A 20,960-nucleotide genomic window follows, 5' to 3' on the forward strand; every position below is an offset into this window, starting at 1 on the left:
CTGTCCAGCCCATATCACAAAGGAAACCAGAGGGAAGGGCTGGAAGTGCCAGAAAGCTTGTCCTGGCCCATGGGGAGTTTTGGATCTGGTCACAGGTGCTGCCTTGTCCTGCATGAGTCACTGACAAACTCAGAGTCCTTTTCACAGTGACACTTTCTGCACACTGTGGGTCAGCCTGGAAAAACCCCGGTGCTGCCATCCCCTCCCTGTGGTCAGGACAAGGGAACACCTCTGTCTTCTCAATAGCTTGTTTATAAGGATGCAAACACCTCACCAAGTGAAAAAAAAAAAAACTTCTTGCCAAGTAGGCACTGGTTCCCCATGTCCTAATCTTGGCAACAGCTTCCTCGGTTATATTTTCATTTCTGTTTTCCCTGCCCCCGTTCCCGAGGCTGAGCAGCTGGTTGGTAAGGGACGGCAGAGCAGCGGAGCAGTGCCGGGGACACGCCTGACCTTGGGATAACACGGCGGGAGCCCTGAGCGTTTGGGATGGGCTGTGGGAACGGCAGGGCATCACTGGGGCTGTACCTCTCCCACAGCGACGCCAGGGAGACATGGGGGACCGGTCCCTGCTATTGGGGGCGAGTTTGTGTCCCCTGCTCTCCCGGTGTGTCCCCTGCCCTCCACCCGCAGCTGCGGCCGGGAGGGCACCGGGGGCTGGATAGACAGGGGGGCACACGGAGGGCGGCACCGGGGGCCGATACCGACCGGGGATCGGCTGTTCTCGGGGACGGGAGCCCATGCCGGCTGCCGGGTGCCGGTGCGGCGGGGGCGGTGCGCTCGGGGCCAGCCGGTGCCGGCCGGGCCGGCCGCCAGCCCCCCCCGCCCGCCGGGCGTGCGCAGGGACCGCCCCGCTCAGCCCGAGACCGACCGGCGGCGGCTGCCGCGGCCCCGACCGGCGGGGCCGGGCCCCCTGGGTGGGATCAGCCCCGCTCGGGGTCATCCCCGGCTCGGGTTCATCCCCCGCTCGGGGTCTCCCCGTGCCCGCCCGGAGCGGCTGCGGTGTCACCGCCCGCAGCAGCGGCGGCGCGGCCGGGCGCGGCGACCTGCGCAACGCCGCCCGCTCCGCAGGTGAGAGCCGGGGTCGGGGGTTTCGGGGGGCAGAGGCGAGGCTGGGCTGGCTGAGGAGCGGGGGTGACACTCCTGGGGCGCGGTGGGAGCTGCGGGCCCGGAGCCGGCGACCCCGGTGCGCGGGTATCGGGGAGGGCCGGGCCGGTCTCCGCGTCACGGCCGGGGATGCCCGGAGCCCCCCTTAGGGACAGCGATGTCCGGAGCTCCCTTAGGGACAGGGATGCTGGCAGCCCCAATAGGGACAGGGATGCTGGCAGCCCCAATAGGGACAGGAGTGATGGCAGCCCCCCTTAGGGACAGGGGCAGCAGTGACAGCTCAAATGCGGGAAGCTGCCTGGGAGGGGGGGGCTGGGAAAAAGAAACCTGCTCCTGCGCTTTCTGCCTGCTCCCACGCTGCCCAGAAATGCTGCGGCTTCGTTTTGCACTGTCCCCTTGCCCCTCTGAGGTCTCAGGCCAGGGGGGTAAGAGGAGGAAACGAGGTTTCTGCAGCCTGGGGAAACCCCCAAACAGCCCTGTGCTCTGGGGATGCTGCTGCAGCCACCAGGGACACCCCAATCCGGGCATGCCCTGAGCTGCAGGGCACCCCTCCAGGGCTCAGGGGGTGTCTCAGATTGGGCCTTTCCACCTGCCTCCACTGAGCAGGGGTTTTGCTGTCACCCCAGGCAGAGGACACTGGTCCTTGATGGGAATCCTTCTGCTTGGACACCTTGGAAGCACCCAGAGGGGTGCAGAAAAGCCTCCTCCTCCCCATTTCCCATCTCAGCCAATGCCATGCCACAGGCAGGGGTGGCAGCCAAGTCCCAGAGGGCAGGGATGACAGCTGACAGGGTGATGCACCCGTGTCGGGCAAGAGGAGGTCCAATGCCACCTCACTTCTCTTGCTGGGCCAAGCCCAGCAGTGGGCGTGTGCCAGGAGGGGACAGTGACCCTGCCCATGGCTCACAGCTGCATCAGCCACTTGTCAGCTGGACCCGGTGGGGACAGGGAGAGGGGCTGCAGCCTCCAAAGGGGGCACCTGGCATGGTGCAATCTGGCTGTGGAGGTTGGCACTGGCTGGGCAGGCAGGGCAGGGCAAAGTCTGTGCTGCTGCTTGTGCCATCTGGCTTTTATCTGCCACCTCTGCTTTGCCTTTGCTCCTCTCCTCCTCCGCAGGGAGCCTGGCAGGAATCCTGCCCTGCCAGGGGCTGGTCACAGCCCAGCTGTGCCTGTGCCACACCTCTCTCTCTCAAGGCCTTCCTGCCAGCAGCCAAGCACTGTTTGTGATGCTCTGGGAGCTGCTCATCCTCCCTGGTATCAGTTAGAGCAGAGCGTGTTTCCTGAGAAGAAAATATCGGGAATCAGCTCAGATTTTTCACAGCAGAGAGGAGAGAAGAGTGTGCTGTGCCACGCAGGGCCCTGACATTGCGTACCAGGGGCTGCCAGTGCATCTGGCAGAGGCATCAGCAGCTCTGTCCTCTTCTCCCCCACCCCAGTGGCTTTTAAAGCAGCTCTTGCTGTCACAGAAACATCTCTTGTTCCAGCGCTGCAGAACCACTCTTTGTACTTTGAACAGGACCCTTGAATGCCAGGCAAGGTGCCAGGCGCCGGCAGCCAAGGCAGGGAGGGAACAATTGGCCCTGGCAGCAAGGAGCTGGAGCAGAGGTGGCAAACCCTTCTCTGCCCATGGGGACGGGTCCCTACACAGTCCCAGTGCTGGGTGACAGTTGCCAGGCCCCTGCTGGCACCTGGGGGCCTCCTTGCCTGCACCCCAGCCCCACACGTGGTCACCAGAGTGTGGGCACGTGTGTGTGGCAAGTTCCTGCCTGCCACACGTGGGTGTCTGCAGCCAGCCTGCTCCTGCCTCGCAGCACTTGATGGCTCTATGGTTTTGGAGTGTGCAGATGGGTTGAGTGTCCCTGGGGATGTGCTGTGGGGTCCAGGGGAGGCAGCACGGGCACTGAGCTGGGTTGGGCACCAGAGCACCAGTCCCAGGTCTGCCTTTGCCACTCCTGCATGCCCTGCAGAGATGGCGAGTGCAGAGCCCGGCTCTGAGGATGCAGCTGAGGCTGAAGAGGCTGTGTACGAGGAGATGCCCTGTGACAGGATGGAGCTGAGCCAGCGCCTGGCCGTGGAGGAGCTCATCAGCACCGAGGCCAGCTACGTGCACAACCTGCAGCTGTGCGTGTCCGACATCCGGGCGCACCTCCAGGAGAAGCAGGTGACACGGGACACCCCCTGCCAGGGGCTGGGGACTGCAGGGGGACTCTGTCCAGAGCTGTGAGATGCCCAAATCACTGCAGGTGCTCCTTCCACCTTCCTGTGCTCCCCCTCACCAGCCAGGCTCTGGGGTTGGATGGACACTGGGTCTGACCCAGGACAGCCACCTTGTAACCTTAACCTGGGAGCCCAGACAGGTCTCAGCATCCCCAAAGCCTCCTGAAGCATGGCATCACTCACTGGGGTGTCCCATGGGACAGGTAGAAGGTCACCAGCGGTGCTTCTAAAGCACTTGGTCCATCTGCATCTCTGATATATTTGGCTTAATCTGGGGCATCTTTGTTCCCTTCAGCTGCCTGAGCTGGACCTGGAAGGACTCTTCTCTAACACCGACGACATCCTCCATGTCTCCAGGCGCTTTCTGAAGGGGCTGGAGGCCACGGCCGGCCAGGGGCAGGAGCAGCTGCTCTGCATCAGTAAGTGGTGCAGTGCCAATGGCTGCCCCGTGCCCCCGTGTGGGGGTGTGCCAGCCCAGCCCCCAGCCCTGCGCTCTGGGAAGTGCTGGGGCCACCACACTGTGTTCACCCATGGGCAAGGCTGACCTGCCCAGCCTGCAGGGTGATGGGGACAGCAGCAGCCCCAGCTTAGCAGGGTGCCCAGGGGGCAGAGCCCTGCCCTGGCATGCTTGGCATTGCTCCACTGGCTTTGTCCTTCCAGCAGGCTGGGGATAAACCCCTGCCTTCTCATGGGAAAGGACCCTCCTCTCCAGCCCCACTCTCCTTCCCCAGGCACGCTGTTCCAGGAGTTCAAGGAAGAGATGGAGGCTGTCTACAAAATCTACTGTGCCAGCTATGACCATGCCCTGCAGCTGGTGGAGAGCTACCGCAGGGACCCCCGGCTGCAGGAGGAGATCCTGGACACCCTCAATGCCACCGTGTAGGTCCCTGCTGCTGAGGCACCACCTCCCTGTCCCTGTTTCACATCCTGGCTTTGCCCTTCCCCTCTCGGGACAAGCTGCCTGCATGGATCTGTGTCCCCAGGCTGGGTGCCATATCATGGCCACCACCTTTGTGGCATTTCCTGGCAGCCTGTCCTGGACCCTTGGTTCAGAATCTTTTATGATGGATCCCAAAAGAAGGGATGGGTGACATCCACAGCTTCCCCAAGGAGGGCACATCCTCCCCACATTGACCAGAGAGACCCAGGCTGGCCCTAGGGGACCTGAACTATCAGGGGGGTCACAAACACTGTCAGAGGCAGGAGAAGCAGGACTGGCAGGGGAGGAGCTCCTGGGATTCACTGCTTAGGGCACAGGTGATGTGATTCCCAACAGGGAGATGGGTGCCTTCCTGTGGGTGGGAAGGGAGACACTGCCAACACCCTCCCTCCCTGCTGCACACTGATCCCGTGTCCAGGGCTGGACAAGCACAGCACTGCTCAGAGAGGCAGGACACCCGCCCAGGGCTGGCACTGCCCTTGGGGCTGGCAGGGACAGTCCCCTGCAGCTGGAGGGGAGCAGCCAGAAATGCCCCACGACATCTGGGCTACTCTCTCCCTCAAACACTCCCAAAGAAGCCGTGGAGAGCAGCAGGGCAGGAAGGCAGCCCCACACACCAACCCTGAGCAATTCCCCTCTCCACCAGGCCTCACACGGGCGCGTCAGACCTCAGCTTCTTCCTGGTGATGCCCGTGCAGAGGGTCACCAAGTACCCTCTGCTGCTGGGGAAGATCCTGGAGAACACCCCGAGCAGTGCCAGTGCCCACTCAGCCCTGCAGGCAGCAGCTCGTGCCATGGCCCAGGTCAATGCCAACATCAACGAGTACAAACGGCGCCGGGAAGTGGGTGAGTGGCCAGGGCCTTGGTGCAGGAGGGGGCACAGCACCCAGCCCAACCCCAGTGGTCTCCTGGGCACTAATTCCCACTTAAATCAGTTCAAAGCTCTCCTGCCCTCCACTTAATCCTGCCTGGTGGAGCTGCAGATTGTGCAGGCAGCTCCTGGAACTGCTCTGGTCCTGTCAATGCCACTCTGGGCAAGACCCAAAGGCTGCAGGAGCAGGGTGGCATGGGGGGGCTGAGGACAAAACCAGTCTGTCCACATTCCTGAGGCTGGGGAATGGGGAATAACAGTCCTGCCCTTGGGATAGGAGAAATCAGGCTCCCCAGAGATGGGAGCCCACCTTTCTCTTTGGTTTTCCTAGTCCTTTCCTTCTTTGATGTGACTTGTGCTTATCCTGTTGATCAGCCCCTGTGCTGCTCACCTTCCTTGCCTGCTCAGCCATGAAGTCTCCTCTTCTGATCTTTTTTCCCCCTTATTTTGTGTCCTCCCACCCGGGGCAGCAACCAAGTACAACAAGGCCGAGCACCTGACGCTGCGGGACCGCCTGGCGCGCCTCAACACCCACTCCATCGCCAAGAAAACCACGCGCCTCAGCCGGCTCCTCATGCACGAGGCTGGCATCGTGGCCAAGGTGGGCAGCCCTCACCTGCACCCCGGGCACCTGCTGCCCACCCTGGGTCGGTTCTGGGGCATTTTGCTGCTCCTGAAGTGCCTCAATGGCAGAATGGGGAGGACAAGGCCAGTATGGGGAGGGGTGGCGGGTGCTGCCTGCTGGTCCTCCATCATCCCCAGGAGCAGGGGAATGGAGGAATGCAGGGACACGCCTCTCTGCCCACCCCAGAGCATTGCAGGGCAGCACTTTGGCCCCCAAAGGACCTGCAGGACCCTTGGGCCTCCCAGCAAAAGGGAAGACACCCCAGTGTTCCCCAGCACCACGACCACACCAAGAGCCTTGTTGCTGCCTGAAGTGATGTTCTGATCCCTTTCCAGATTCCTGGAGCCCCCCAGGGTCTGCTCTGCTGTCCCAGCCCTGTGAGCTCCAGGCAGGTGCCTGGCTGCTGTAGTGGGCATCAGCCATGCCCGTGCTGGTGACAGGCTGCCTCTCTCCTTACAGACTGAGGACAAGGAATATGATGACCTGGAAGAGAAGTTCCAGTGCGTGGCATCTAGTGTGGCCACGCTGAAGGAGAACATGGCATCCTACCTGGGCCACTTAGAGGTAACACCTTGACCACTGGGGCCATCCCCTCAGGAGCTGTTCCTTGGGATTGTGGAATACTTTCAAGCCCTGTGGAAAGCAGGAGCTGTTGGGGATGTTCAGAGATTTGCAGCTGAGCTGTTGTGTCAGGGAGTTGCACAACACCCAAGGATTGCTCAGGTCCAGGGGAGTTTAAACCAAAGCTGAGGCTTTGACAACACTGTCTGAGCTGGTGTCAGCTGAGAATAATCCGTCCTTAAACTTATCATTATTTCAAGGTCTTAAATGATTGAAAAGGCCGGGTGTTGTTCAGCCTGGGAATTCTTGCTTTAATAATGTGCATAAGGCAGAAATGTCCCCAGATCAGTCCTGACAACAAATTGCCCTTCTGAAATCACCTGGGTCAGCAGCTGCTATGATTTTCTCATGGAAATCCCTTGGGGCATCTGAGGAAAATGAAAGTCTGAGTGCTGGCAAAACATGCAATCCCCAGACACAGCATTATCAGGAAAGCCTCGGGAACTGGCCGAGGGTTCAGCAGCAGTTCCTGGGCTGGAAAGACCTTGCAGGAAAGATTGACAAGGGCTGCCCACACAGGATTGTTGGGAAGGAGCTAAAGGAGTGTGGTGCTGCCTCCCTCGCAGGCGTTCCTGCTGCCCGCCCCGCACCGGTGTGACCTGCAGATGGAGCAGGGGCCAGCCCAGCAGCACCGCCGCCTCTCCGAGCTCCTCCAGGGCACCGTGTTCCCCGAGTTTGTGAGTGCTCCTGCCTGCACATCTCCTTCAGCTCTCCCACCTTCTGCCAGGGCACACTGGGGGCTGGCAGCCAGGAGCTGAGGGCACCCCAGTGTCCTCAGAGTCCCCCAGAGCCCAGCTTAGCAGGCAGAGCCAGGAGTGAGTAACAGGATCCATCTGCAGTCCCTGGCACATGGAGGGAGGGAGCAGCTCCAGGGGAGAAAAGGGAGGGCAGGGACAGGGACACAGTAAGAGCACAGCTCCTGAGCCCACCCAGGGCTGGGATGAGCTGCAGTGTGTGCCTAATGTGCCTCCAGGGAGATGGGGAGGAGACCAGAACAGCCCAAGGCAGGGGCAGAGGGCCCTTAAATGGGCTCTGGGCAGGGTGTGGGGGGAGACTCAGCTGAGACTGCTCTGAGCCATTCCAGGCTTTTCCACGGAGCACGAGTTTGGAATTGTGTCAGGCTCCGTCCCAAGGGTTTGTGTTGGTTGGCATCCTGCGTGCCCTCAGGGAAAGATGTCCCAGGTGCTCCCCACTCCACACAAGATCCCCAGGCCTCTGCCCCCTGCCCCTGTGCTGGCAGCTGCTCCTGTCTGGGGGGCTCATGTGGAAATTGGGGTTCTCACCTGGCAGAAGCAGCGTGTGGACAGGCTGGTGTGGCAGCCCCTCTGCAGCCTCTCAGACATGCTGGAGGGGCCCCAGCAGCTGGTCAAGAAGCGCCTGGACAAGCTGCTGGACTACGAGGAGATCCAGGAGAGGAAGAGTGAGACGGGCAGCGTGAGCTACGATGAGGAGGCTGCCATGAACACCTACCTGGCCATCAATGACCTGCTGGTGGCCGAGCTGCCCCAGTTCAACCAGGTGGCTGTGCAGCTCCTGGGGCAGATCCTGCGCTCCTTCAGTGCCCTGCAGCTGGACTTGGCTGCCCAGGTCCTGCACCACGCAGAAAAGGAGCTGGAGCAGGTGAGTGGGACCCCTCAGGCACAGGAGCTGAGCTAGAACTGCCTTCTCCAGGTTTGGGAGATGTCTCAGACATCAGGGCACTGAAGGTTTGCTGAGGCCCACCTGCCCTTGCAGACACACAGCTCCCTGTGGAGCATTTGTAAGGATCTCCCTTCCCTCCTGCCTGGCAAAAGCCAAATTTTCTCTTCTGCACTGTCAGAAACTGTTCTGCTTTCAGTTTGTGGACATTACTGGTAATTTATTGATGTGGTGCTGCTGTCTGAGAGATCAGTGTGAGCTCAGAGGTCCTGAGAGCCCTGTGCCAGGAAGGCAGGGAGGAGAAAGGCAGCTCCTGGGCTAGGGAAAGCCTCCCCCAGCTCCATCCTCTGGAAGATGTCTCCCAGAACTCCTCACTGCTCAAAACTCCTCACTGATGTTTGTAAACACAGGGAGGGAGGGCTGTCACAAGCCCTGGGGTGGAGCACAGCCCTGGCCTGAGCCAGGACCAGGAGGAGAACAAGGTGCAGCTCAAATTCAGAGAGAGCACCTTTGGTCCCCTGTGCAAGGTGAATTTAGTGGTCAGGTCTGCTCTCTTGCTTTCTCACCCCTTTTCTTCCTCCTGCTTCCCTTCTGCCTCTACCCAGAGCTCTTCCTCCCTCAGGGCCCTCCCTGATCCCAGTCTGTCTCCACAGCTGCCCCATGGGCACATGGCCCTGCCCAGCTTCTGGAAGGTGGTGGAGGACAGCCTGCAGCAGTGGGGGGCTCAGCTCCGTGCCTTCTGCCAGGCCTTTGAGACCGTGGCACCCAGCCCTGGCACACAGGTAGGGGCAGGGCAGGGCATGGCTTAGGCAGCTGGGTAGAGAGATTGGACTGTGGCTTCCCAGTGCAGAAATGCCCTTGGTGGGGAGGCTGGCTCAGGAGGTGCCACAATATTTCCCCCAAGCCCCTGAGAGCTGGGGATGACCAGGGATGGAAAAGCTCAGCTCTGCTGGTTCTGGACACTCATCTCCAAACCTGGGGGTGGAGCAGGGAATGTGAAGGAGTTTCTGCTCTTAACCTGTCCCTGGGATGTGATCCTGCAGAAAGGAGAGCAGGAGCACCTGGAGGGCCTCAGCATCCTGAGGGTCTCATGGAATGCTCCTGTGTCTCGTGCTCCCCACCAGCCTCTGACCCCTGCTGAGGAGAGGAAGGTCCTTTCCCTTGTGAGCAAGCACGGCCCAGACAAGCTTTACCAAGTGACCAGCAACATCAGTGGCAGCAGAGACCTGGACCTGACCTTGCTGAGGGGACAGATCGTGGCTCTGCTGCAGAGCGCCGACACCAAGGGGAACACCAGCAGGTGGCTGGTGGATGCTGGAGGTACTGTGGGCAGCCTCTCCTCGCCTTGGCACCAGGGCCAGATTCCCCTGAATCATTTCTTATCCTGGATGAAGCAGCAGGCTGTGGTCTCCTGTGCTCCCTTCCAGGCTGTGCTCAGCCCAAGGCTACCTGAGCTTTGCCATCAGCTGTAAGGTTCAGGTGCCCTGACTGATTCCCCAGGGGAAGTGTCATGGCTGGGGAAGGAGAATCCATGCACACAAAAGCATTTGGAATTCCTTTTTTGGTGGGGATTTCTCCTGGGTGTCCCCTAGTGATGGACAGGGCTGCTGTGCTGTGCCAGGCCACAGCCACATTGTCATTCCTGTCTCCTCCAGCCAGTGCTGCATGTGCCAGGCAGCAGGGCCCCGTGACCTGTGTGTGTCTGTGTCCTGCAGGCCCCCGAGGGTTTGTTCCTGCTGCAAAACTCCGGCCCTACAGCCCAGTCCAAGTGCAGCAGCCTGTGATGCAGCTGCTGGGCCTGGACAGTGACCCAGAGAGAAGGAGACATTCCTATGCATCCCCTGAAGCTCCCAGGCCACAGGTGGCCGCCTTCACCCCAACATTCCAGGTGAGAGTGGGGGACATCCCTGGGGACATTTCTAGCAACTCTGCCAGCTCCCTGCTAGTCCTGGTGTGGGTGGGAAGGTGGATCTGCTTTTCCAGGTCTCCCCCTTGCTGACATCAGAGTGGACGGGGCAAGAGTACTGTCCTTGGTGGGTCCCCAGTCCCTCCATCCATGGCACTGCTGTGCTGCCCTCTAGGAACTGCCACATCCTTCCCCCGTTGACTCCCAGCTCCAGCCAGGGCTTTCTCCCTCCCTCGCTCCCTCCTTCCTTGCCTGCCTCCCACAGGTGGTGGCCGGCTTCTCCTTCGCAGCCCGGAGCCCGCAGGAGCTGAGCCTGCAGGCGGGGCAGCCCGTGCTGCTGCTGGAGCCCCACGACAAGAAGGGCAGCAGGGAGTGGAGCCTGGTGGAGGTGAACGGCCGGAGGGGCTACGTGCCCTCCAGCTACCTGGTGACCGTCCCCGTGCAGGACCCGGCGGGCTGGAGCCTGCCCGTGTGAGCGTGCCAGCCCAGCAGGGCAAGGATGGAGCAGCCAGCTTGGCACCTGGGAAACCTCACAGGAGATGCTGGAGGGAGGCGGCCCCCGGCCGGGAAGGTGGTGGGAGGCACCTGGGGGACATGGGTGCGAGGATGGCACTTGGGAGGCACCTTTTGACGGGAGGTGTGAGGGTGCCAGGTCCTGTGTGTGTGTTGGCACAAAGCAAAGCAGCACCAGGGAGTGAGGGCAGGTGGCTGCAGTTATCCAGGGATTTGCTGCAATCCCTGCAAGTGACAAATGTGTCCTGTGGAGATAAGGCAGCGTCGTCCTTGCTTAGAGCAGGATTGAGCAGCAAGGGAGCAGCACTGCAGAGAGGTCCTCAGCCAGGCAGGGGGAACTTGGACACCTGGGCACTGGGGCACTTGGGCACCTGAGCACTTTGGCACTGGGCAGATGGGCACTGGGCACCTGAGTACCTGAGAATTTGGCTACTTGGGCACCTGAGAAACTGGGCACCTGGGCACCTGGAATTTGACTACTTGGGTACCTCCCTACTTGAGAAACTGGCCACCTGAGAATTTGGCTATTTGGGCGCCTGGGCACCTGGGAATTTGGCTATTTGGGCACCTGGGAATTTGGCTCCCGGGGCCCCGAGTGCCCGAGCCCAGTGGCAGCGCTGGGCTGTGGCCGCCAGAGGGCGCCGCGCCCCCGCTGGCCGTGCCCGCCCGGTCGGACCGGGAGCGCTGGTGCGGGGGCCCCGCCCGGGGTCCGCACCGGGCGGGGAACGGAGATCGCCACCCCCGGGCCTCCGTCCCCCTGCGACCCGCACGGATCCCCGGCGGGCTGACACAGGTCCCATGGAAGAGGTTTTTGGGACAATCAATCCGTGTCGGTCCTGACTTGAGGCTCGGTTGCAGAAGGGAGAGAGCCCCCTCCCACCATTCCCGCGGTATCCGTGCCTCAGTTTCCCCGCGGTTGCGCTGTTATGGGATGCTGAGGGGCTGAGGTGGGCAGCCCTGCCATGGTGCCAGGGGGGACTTAGGAGCCCCCTGGGACTGGCCCCGCACGCTGCCCATCCCTCACCGAGGCCAGTGGAGCACCCGGCTGGCGTCGCCCGGGCTGCCCTGGGCTCCTGGCGCTGCCCGCATCAAAGGTGCCCGTGCCGGCTGGCGAGCGCTAGCACGCCGGGCCCTGCCCTGCCCTGCCCTGCCCTGCCCTGCCCTGCCCTGCCCTGCCCTGCCCGGGGGCAGCAGCACGCCCGGCCACCCACGGGCTCCCCGCGGGCTCCCCAGCGCAGCCGAGGCCGTGGGCTGGGCAGCGGGGCAGGGCTGGCACGGCCTCACCCAACCCTGAGCAGGGGCCAGGCGGGTGGGGACAGCCCCAGGCAGTGCCCTGTACGTGCCCGTGTGGGGCTGGGGTCTGGTGTGAGGCTGAGTGGGGCTCACCCTCTTTTCACCTGGACCTGTGGGGTGGCTGGGGGCAGCCACCTCTGCCCGGGTGCCACTGAAAGGCCCGAGGAAATGCTCACCTACACCAAACCTGGGAGGGGACAGCAGTGCCAGAGCTGGGGACGTGGCCTGGGGATGCTCCCAGCCTGGGGAAAGGCCGGCGGGCTCCTCAGCAAGGGAAAATGAGTAAGCTGGGGCACCAGGGTCATTGAGCTTGCCCACCCAGCCCAAGCCCTGCAGCCACAGGGCTCACCCCTCCAGCTCCCTGCAGGTGGCTCCTCTGGACTTCTCCATCCCTAATCAAATCCCACCAGGTCGGGTTTCCCTCCCGAGTCCCCTTCCTGCCAGCTCGGTGGGGTGCACAAGCAATCAGTCCTATGCCAGCCATGGCAGCAGTGGGGCAGGTCCTGCTCCACAGCCCTCGGGTGCTGAGACCCTTTGGGGGCTGAAAGGTGACGGTGGCACACGGAGTGCTGAGCCAGCTGCTGCCTGGGCCCCCATCTTCCCACTGGAAGGAGACCTGGGGTGGTCAGGCCTGGGCTGCACATCCAGCAGCAAGAGGACCAGGAGTTCATGTGGCTCCTCCAGCCTGTGTGTGCCAAGGGGTGAGCCGGGCTCTGCAGTTCCCCCCAGCCCTGCTGCCAGCCTTGATGGCCGGGGACCTTTCCCAGGGGTCTGTCCCCAGGATGGGGCCTGGTGCTTGGCTGCAGGACGTGGGTGCCTGCATCCCTCCCTTCTTCCTGAATGCACCCAAACTCACGGCACTGCTGCTGCCCTGAGCCTGGAAGTGCCCTCTTGGAGTCACGGGAGGGCATGGGGCTCTTCCAGCCCAGACATGAGGGGGGATAAAGGGCACAAGTGTGCCTTTAAATAGCCTCTCAAGGACAGGCTCTCCCGGGAGGAATGCTCTGGCTGGCCCGGTGGAACATGCCTGCGCCTGGGGGCACGGGGGGACAGCTGGGCAGGGCCGGCCGCTCTCCAGGAGGCCAGGTCAAGGTTAGGCACGGCCCTGGCCCGGTGCCACCGTGCCACGGCTTGGCACCGGGGGAACAGAGCCGTGCAAACAGGGAAATGCATGCCAGGCCAGGGGTTTGCCGTGCCCGGGGCTGATCTGAAGGTGGCAGCGGGGCCAGGCAGCCGCTGCTGCCCGTGACCCGCCCTCCAGCCCGCCCGGAATTTGGCAGCGGCGCTGCCTGGCTGCCGGAGCAGCCTCCGGGGCAGCTCCGGGTGTCCCAGAGCGGCTGCTGCACTCCTGTCCGGGCTGATTCATATCCTGGACGTGCAGGCATTTGGATATTGTCCACCCGCGGGGTGTGACAGTGTCCCCAGGGCGCGGGTGCCAGCCCGGCCATGTGCAGGGAGCAGCTCCGGCTCTGCTCCGTGTGCCTGCTACTCCCTGGGGACACGGCGGGGCCACGAAACAACCCCAGGTGAGATCCCGGGATGCCAGGAGGATGGCTGAGTGCCCAGGTGTCCACGTGCCCATCGGCTCTGCTGGGGCACCCCGGGGGCAGAGAGGTGTGAGAAAAAGCAGCTGCCACCAGCCCCAATCCCAGAACCATCCCCTCTCCACGGGGTGCAGAAAGGAGAGGACAAAAAGGTCGGAGAGGGAGCCGGGAGGAGCAGGATGGCCACCTGTGCTGAAGGGCACAGCCAGCCCGAGTGGCTTTAGGCACAGAGCTTGGGTTGCCCACGCTGCCAGGCTGAGCTGGCTCCCAGCAGAGCCAGCCTGTGCTGCAATGTTCCCTGCCACCTGCCCATGGTGGCCCACGAGGAGCAGCCCGAGGCGCCCTCGCTGGCCCCTCGCGTGCCTGCTGGGACCAGCGTGGCCCGAGGAAGGGCTGAGCCCCACGGAGAGCGAGCCCGGGGCTGCAGAGCAGGAGAGGAGCTGTGAACAGCAGCGCTCGCTCCAGGCTGGTGCAGCTGGCACCTGAATTGTCTAATAAAGTGTGAAATTGCTTTCATGCTCTGCTACCTTTGCTGAGCTGGACCGTCATTACGGCCCCCCCTCGCCGCCCGCACCGGCTGTGCCTGTCCCGCGGTGTTGGTGCTGCCAGCTGAGCCCCGGGCTGGGCTGGCACTGCCGGGCCTGGCACTGCCCCCAGCACCCCTGTGCCAGGGGCTGTGGGTGCTCCCAGTGTCCCCTCCCTGTCTCTCTGCCCCTCTGCTGGGTGGGGGCATCACCGGGATGGGGATCACCCCTACCGTGGGGATGTATCCCTGCTGTGGGGCTGGGATGGATCTCTGCCATGGGGCTGGGCTGGATCCCTGCCGTGGGGCTGGGATGGATCCCTGCTGTGGGGCTGGATCCCTGCCGTGGAGGTGGATCCCTGCCGTGGGGCTGGATCCCTGACGTGGGGATGGATCCCTGCCGTGGGGCTGGGATGGATCCCTGCCGTGGGGCTGGATCCCTGCCGTGGAGATGGATCCCTGCCGTGGGGCTGGATCCCTGCCGTGGAGATGGATCCCTGCCGTGGGGCTGAATCCCTGCCGTGGGGCTGGATCCCCGCCGTGGCGCTGGGGGCTGCCATCCCGCAGGATGGCACAGGATGCCCCGGGGCGCAGGGATCAGCTCAGGTCGGAGCCCTGCCCTGCGGCTGTGCCGCTGCCAAAGCCCTGCCCGTGCCCATCAGATTGGGCTCCATCCGGCCGCGCCCGGAGCCACCTCGGACCCTGCCGAGGCTGCAGAGAGCTCCCACCGTGGCAGGGACAGAGGGACAGCCCGGCCCCCCTCGCCCGTGGGTTACAAATTGCTCCTGAGCCACCTGGCTGTGCACAGACACCGTTCTCCACCTCTAATAACAATAATCAATCATCCTGCTCTGGCCAGGGGATGTGCAAGGTTTTCCAGGGCTGGGTAGCTGGTGGGGCTGGCAGGGGGATTTTGGGGGGCTCCCCTGAGGGGATGCAGAAGCCTCTGCTCTGGGAGTGGCTTCCCTCCTGCACTGCCCACCAGGAGGGTAATCCATGACCAGGTACACACCCTGCCAGGGGAAGTGCCCGCTCCTCAGAGCTGTGAAAATCATGATTTTGGAGGGAAAAGCAGCGTGGAGCCCAGGTGTGGCATGGGGCACTGGTGCTCCCTGCTCCAGAGGGTCCCACGGGTGCCCATGCCAAAGGAGCTGCTGAGTGAGGCCCAGTAAAAGGGATTTCTGCAGGGATCAAGATACTTTGCCCCAGGGAAGTGGTGCCACGTTTTTCCAGCTACTGATAAAGTTAAACCCTTGATCTGGTTAAAGATTTAGCCCACAAGGCAAGCCAGGGTAGGACAGCAATGCTGTTAGTGCCACTGCCTTGGTGACACTTCAATTTTTTCCTAATATCTGACCCAACCCTACCCTCTGTCCGTTGGAAACCATTCCCCTTGTCCTGCCACTACTGGAGAAAACCAGTCCCAGGGAGTGCACCCTAACCCAGCAGCATTCCCAAGCCCTCCTCCATTGGCATTTCTCCTCTCCCAGCCTGCACAGCCTGTTCCCAACGCCCCAAGTGATAATTGAATTGCTTCCCCCAGACCTGCCAATGCTTCAGGGACTGGAGCATCTGCACACACCACGGGCAGCCTGCTCTGAGCCTGCTCTGAGCCTGCTCTGAGCCTGCTCTGAGCCTACTCCATGCCTGCTCCAAGCCCACTCCGAGCCTACTCAGCCCTTCCCGTGGGGTGCTGCAGCTGCAGGGAAGGAAAAGGGAGCGAGCAAGGACAAGGCCAGGTTGGTGTGGAGGGGCAAAGACTCCCAGAATGAAGGGGATGGGGCCCAGGCAGGAGCCCCAGGAGCTCTGGGAGCCCCTTGGTGAGGTCTGCAAGCACCCAGAGGGGCTGGGAAGCACCCAAGGGGATGGAAAGCATCCTGCTCCCCTCCCTGCTGGGCCAGGAACTCCGTGCAGCCCATCCAGCCCTGGGGGCTGCTCCTCCATCTCTGCCCAAAGGAGATTTGTGGGTCTAAAATCTGCCTCTTTCAGGCTGCTCCCGACAAGAGCTCCAAGCTGCAGACGCGAAGCCTTTTGTGAGCCCGACCGCAGCCCGGCTGGGATTTACCTAAAACAGCCCCAGGGAGGAACGGCTGGGCGGGGATGTGGGGGGAGAGAGGCTGCCTGGTGTTTGTTTTTACTAATGAAGCCCCATAATCAAATCATTTCAATTTTAATTGTGAAGCCAGCAGGCAGATTTCTGTCTCCAGATGGGACGTGATAGGAATAGTTGAAGGCTGGGCACGTTCTGCCACTCACCTTAATGCTTGGAACAAGGCAGATGGGAGCAGCGCTGGGGAGAGCTTGGGAAGAGCCTGGTTCCCCAGGGATGAGGATTTGAGCTGGGATCAGACCCAAAACCTCTTCTGTTTGGTTGATCCAGGGAAACGAACCTCTGGCAAGATGTGCTGCACCATTCCCAGGTCTGAGCAGGGGAGGCAGGAGCTGATTTCCCTGCTTTCATCTCCCAGCTCTGCCAGGATACATAAAATCTATTTGTGGCTTCCACTTACCATCTCATTTTTTGGGTGTTTGGACTTTGGGAAAAGAGGAAAATAAAGAAACTGGGTCATTTTCTATTTATTTGGAAGAGCTGAGACGTTAACCCTCCAGCTGCACAGAGCTCTGCTCATGTCTCTGTGGGACTGGCAAACTTGGAACAAGTGATGGGGGAGAGGAGAAACCTCCTTCCTCCTCAGCAAGAAAAATGTGTCTTTTGCCCAGCTTCTTGTCCAGGCTGGGGGGAACTGGGTGCAGTGGGGTCGGGATTGTCCTCCCAGTCTAAAGCAGCTACCTCAGGCAAAACACATCAGTTTGTTTCTCGTGATGGAGAAATGGAGCTGGGTTGCTCTGGGAGTGATTAAATCTTCCAAGAAGGGACATTCCCTGCTGCCTGCCAGGCCTCAGCAGTCACCCAGGGGCATGGGGTGGGCATAGAAGGATGTCAGGGAGGGTTTGTTCCTCCCAAAGAGGATGAGGCCAGAGTCACAGCGTGATCCAGGCAGGTCACACCAAGTATGGCATACCTTGTGCTCCTCTTGGTGCCTTCCCCACAGCCATAACGGGGCAGAGCCCAGCTCTTATCAGGGCTGGCTTTCACCTCCTTGAGCAGCTGCCCCCCCCATGCCCACAGTCCAGCTCCCAGAGCTGACAGCATTTCTGGAATCCCCTGGAAGGGATCCAGGTGGGGAATGCCAGGCACAGAGCAGCCACCAGCATCCCTCTGGCCGGGCCTCTTCACTCTTATCAGCTCTCCCTTTCTGTGCCTGAGCCATGAGGGACAAGAGCATCAAATCAGAAATAAAGTCATTACCTCGCTAAGCAAATACAGATGAAAACCTCACTTTATTTTTTGAAATCGGAGCCCTGGCTCCTGAGGGCTGGAAGTGGCATCTTCCCTCTGCCAGTCTTCCCTTGGCTGAGTGTGCCCTGGCCCGAGGGACACCCTGGGTGAGGAGAACAGGGGGAGAGGGGCATTCTCCTGGCAGCCATGGATATCTGGGATGGAGGAGCCCTGTGCTTGGGGCACCCTCACTCTCCAGCTACAGGAACTGGGCACATCCAGTGGGAGTGACAGCCCCTCTGCTGTCCCCGTGGCACCCATCCCTGCTGCCAGCACAGCCCCCTTTGCCCCAGGGCTTACCCCTGGCACCTCATGCCTCCCACGCGTCTGCAGCTCACCATCCCATCCCATCCCAGCACCGATCAATCCAGGATTCTGCTGTCCTTCTCCCTCCTTTTATATCTTTTTCCCACCATGTCCAAAAGGGAATTAAATTGAGGCCACTAAACTCATTTGTGCTCGCAGCCGTGCTGGGGCTGCAGGCAGCGTTCAGCCCCGGCTCCCCGCAGCGTGCTGGCTCCCGCTGCCGTGCTCGGCGTGCCCCTGCCTGCCCCACGGCCAGGCACGGCTGGGGTTAAGCCCAGCCTGACCAAAACATGTGCCCGAGCAATTTCTGCCTCATGTGAGCCGCGCTTGGGGCGGCGCTCAGCTCCGGCTCGGGCCGCTGCGGCTATGCCTGGCCAGCAGCCCCATCCCCGAGGGCTCTCCCGCTGCCGGGAGGTGATGGAGACAGCCTGGGCTGCCACCCCCACAGCCGGGCTCGGCCTCGGGGGCTCAGGCAGCATCACGAGCAGACGGGGATGAGCTGGAGCCGGGCAGGTGCCTGCGGGACACGCGGGGCAGGGGCTGGGGGTGCCGGCGACCGGGGGGTGTCTGCCAGGGACCAGCACCCAGCTGGCACTGAAGGACCCCCTGAACCAGGCAGTGCCACCCCACCGGGGCTGGTTTTCATCAGGCAGGAGAAGCAGGAGGAGGAGGGATGCTGGTCGTGGGTGAACTTGTTCCCCTGCCACCCAGGAAAATGTCCCTGGAAGTGCCTGAGGACAGCAAAGGAGGGCAGACCTGAGTGTGCTGGGAGGGAACAGCTGCTGGGAATTTCAATGACCGCCCGTGAATGCTGGTTTTGTTTTGTCCCAGCCACGGCTGTGCTCTGCCTCGGCCAGACGGCATTCAAACCCTGCTGCTCACGGGGCTCTGCAAATGGAGCTCCCCGGGAAAAGCCAGGGAGAAACCTGAGCTTGAGAGGAGCCCTGGTGCAGCTCCCTGACCCTGCTCTGCAGGGAAACCTGCCAGGTTGGCCAGAGCAGGCAGAGCCTCAGCAGCAGGGATGTACAGGGCTGGGCTCTGCCCAGGGCCTCCAGTCTAGCTTTGTTCCTGTCTGCCAGAAGGAAAAGTGATGGAAAGAGAAAAGATGGTCAGGAAGTGAGTGAGGTGTGCTTCCTGCATCCTTCCTGCACAATTCCTTTCATTCCTGCATGCTTCCCTCTCCCCCTGCCTGACGCACACTGCCTTGGGGCTGGGCAGTGCAGGCAGTGTTTTCCAGGGACAGCCTCGGGATGAAGCTCTCAGCTTGCCCTGGAGCCTGGGACATGGAATGCTGCCCCGTGACTCTCCAGGGCTCCCTGGGGAAATGGAGATGCTGCCAGGCACTGTGGTTTACAGCCTCAGCCCCGGTGCACGCTGCCAGATCCATGCCCTAAAAATCTAGTTTCCTAGGGATAAACAGGATTTCTTATTCCTATTGCTAATGTGATATCAGCACATTGCAACACAGATGTTTTAATAACACATAGTTCTTTTAATGAAAAGACTTAAGCTAATTTACTTCCCAATATTTGTATATGTCCTATTTGCTCATTTATTCATGCAGTAAATGAAATTAAAGTTACTAAACATTTAGAAAATTACAAATACACCAGAGAAGTGCACCTGTGTATTAAAATAAGGAGCAGGAGCTGCTTTCCTGGCACAGAGGCTGCCCAAGGCACATGCTGCTGGCTGCTTCCTCCCTTCCTGTGCAGCCACTCAGGCTGGGGGGGAAGGCAGCTGGGCACTGCCAGACCCCATTCCCAGGGATGCTGACAGTTGTGACAACCACTGCATTTTTATTTTTATCATCCCGCCAATGCCGCTCTTTAGATCAGCTTTTATTAAAAATAAATAATGCTTTTAAAGCCGCTGCTGGGGCACCAAACTGTGACAAAGGCCAGGGAGGCGGTGCTGAGGATGATTAATGTGGTTTTCCCAGTGAAATACTGTAGCAGTTCTCCTGTGCTGAGGGCTGTGGGAAGGACAAAGGCTCTGGGCGCTGTTCTCAGCCTGGCACCTGGAGCAGGGGCACAGGTCTGGCTGTTCCTCACCCCCTCCCAGGCCTGGCTTTGGTGGGCACAGATCAGACAAAGGCCAAAGGGATGCTGAGGAACACAGCCCTGCCAGCCCCTTGGATGTATCCATCCCTTCTTTTTCCATTGTCCCCCACACCTGCCCCCAGCAGGCCCAGCCGTCTGAGCCCAGTTGGGTGGTGAACACAGCACACGGTCAGGGCAGGGAAAATGGATTTAGAATGTTCCCTGCCACACCTGCAGCCTGCACCCTGGGGCAGGGATGTCACACATCCACGGTGTCACCACCCTGGGCAGACCCACACCAGGTACATCTGCAATGACATGTGGAGGCTCCTTCCATATCACATCCTCCCCGGGAAGGTGAGCAAACCTCCAGCACCTCGGGAAAACCCCCAAAGGCTGTGCAAGGCTGGGCTTGCTCCCCTGGGGCAGACTCATCCCCCAAAGGCTGTGCAAGGCTGGGCTTGCTCCCCTGGGGCAGACTCATCCCACCCAGGCTTCCCAGGAAGGGGCACCAGTCCTTCCCAGTCTGAGCACTGGTGTGGTGGCACAGCTACGTCTGCTCATGGCCACGGGGACAGGGCTGCAGCTCCTGCCCTGTTGGGACAGCCCCAGCTGTAAAACCCCTGCTACGATCGAGGCTTGTGGCTGGAGGGCTCCATCCTTGTCCAAGATGTTCCCAACATCTGAGGCTTTCCCCAATTCCATCTCGCGGCAACCAGCGGGAAAAGCAGTTAGCAAAATCTTAGGGAAACATTTTGGGAATCTAAAAATCTCACTCTCTGAGCGCAGTTCGGCTCGACAGCTTGCTGGGGAACGGCAGGCACTCGATGTCAAGTGGGGAAGCAGAGCCGCTGACCCGCGGAGCTCCGTTATCTGCTCCGTCAGGGAAAGGCGCTGCCTCTCACTGCTGCGCTCCCGTTATCCCGGTCCCTCCCCTCCCCTGCCTTTCCAGGCCGGAGCATTTCTCAGTCTGTGCTTTATCCCATCCCTGCTGCTCCTTTTCCAGCGCCACCAGCGCTGATAATGACGGCCCTAAACGCCGCCCGCCCGGTGCCGGCGCTGCGAGCCCCCGGCCGCTCCCAGCCGGCGCTGCGCCCTCAGCAGCACGGAACGCGTGGGCAGTGAGCGGCACGGATCTCTCCTCCCCCAGTTGTGCAGTTCGGGCTCTTGGGATGCCATCTCCAGCCCCCTGGCTCGCCGCTCCTGGGAAACTCGTGCCCGTGCCTGTGGCGGGCGGAGGAGCGAGGCGGCTGTGTTCTTACCTCTCGCCGGAGCCGGGAGTGCGGGGAGAGCTGGAAATAGCCCTGGCTGACACAGATACCTGTGCGGAACAGCAGGGGCCCGCACTTGCCGTGGTAATTGCATACTGCATGGCGATGAGTCAGCCGGAGCCCCGCTCGGGCAGCACGAGGCTGCCCTGCCTCCCGCACCGTGCGGGCAGCGCCCGCCGAGCCCAACCGGGGCCCCGTTGCCG

The 20,960-nt window shown here is 61.5% G+C and overlaps 1 protein-coding gene across 1 annotated transcript; it reads left to right on the plus strand.

The window, feature by feature from the left end:
• The first annotated feature begins 866 nt into the window (after positions 1–866).
• Positions 867–13,754, plus strand: ARHGEF37 (Rho guanine nucleotide exchange factor 37). The gene is made up of 13 exons (XM_084215522.1): positions 867–1,071; positions 3,075–3,268; positions 3,620–3,743; positions 4,056–4,203; positions 4,911–5,110; positions 5,606–5,736; positions 6,220–6,324; positions 6,948–7,058; positions 7,672–8,001; positions 8,673–8,801; positions 9,144–9,339; positions 9,735–9,907; positions 10,191–13,754. The coding sequence occupies exons 2-13, from the start codon at positions 3,077–3,079 to the stop codon at positions 10,398–10,400; spliced, it is 2,049 nt and encodes a 682-aa protein (XP_084071648.1). The 5' UTR covers positions 867–1,071; positions 3,075–3,076; the 3' UTR covers positions 10,401–13,754.
• Positions 13,755–20,960: the final 7,206 nt, after the last annotated feature.

This window comes from Fringilla coelebs (genome assembly GCF_963513975.1).
Source record: "Fringilla coelebs genome assembly, chromosome: 15".
In the NCBI taxonomy this organism is placed as follows: Eukaryota; Metazoa; Chordata; class Aves; order Passeriformes; family Fringillidae; genus Fringilla; species Fringilla coelebs.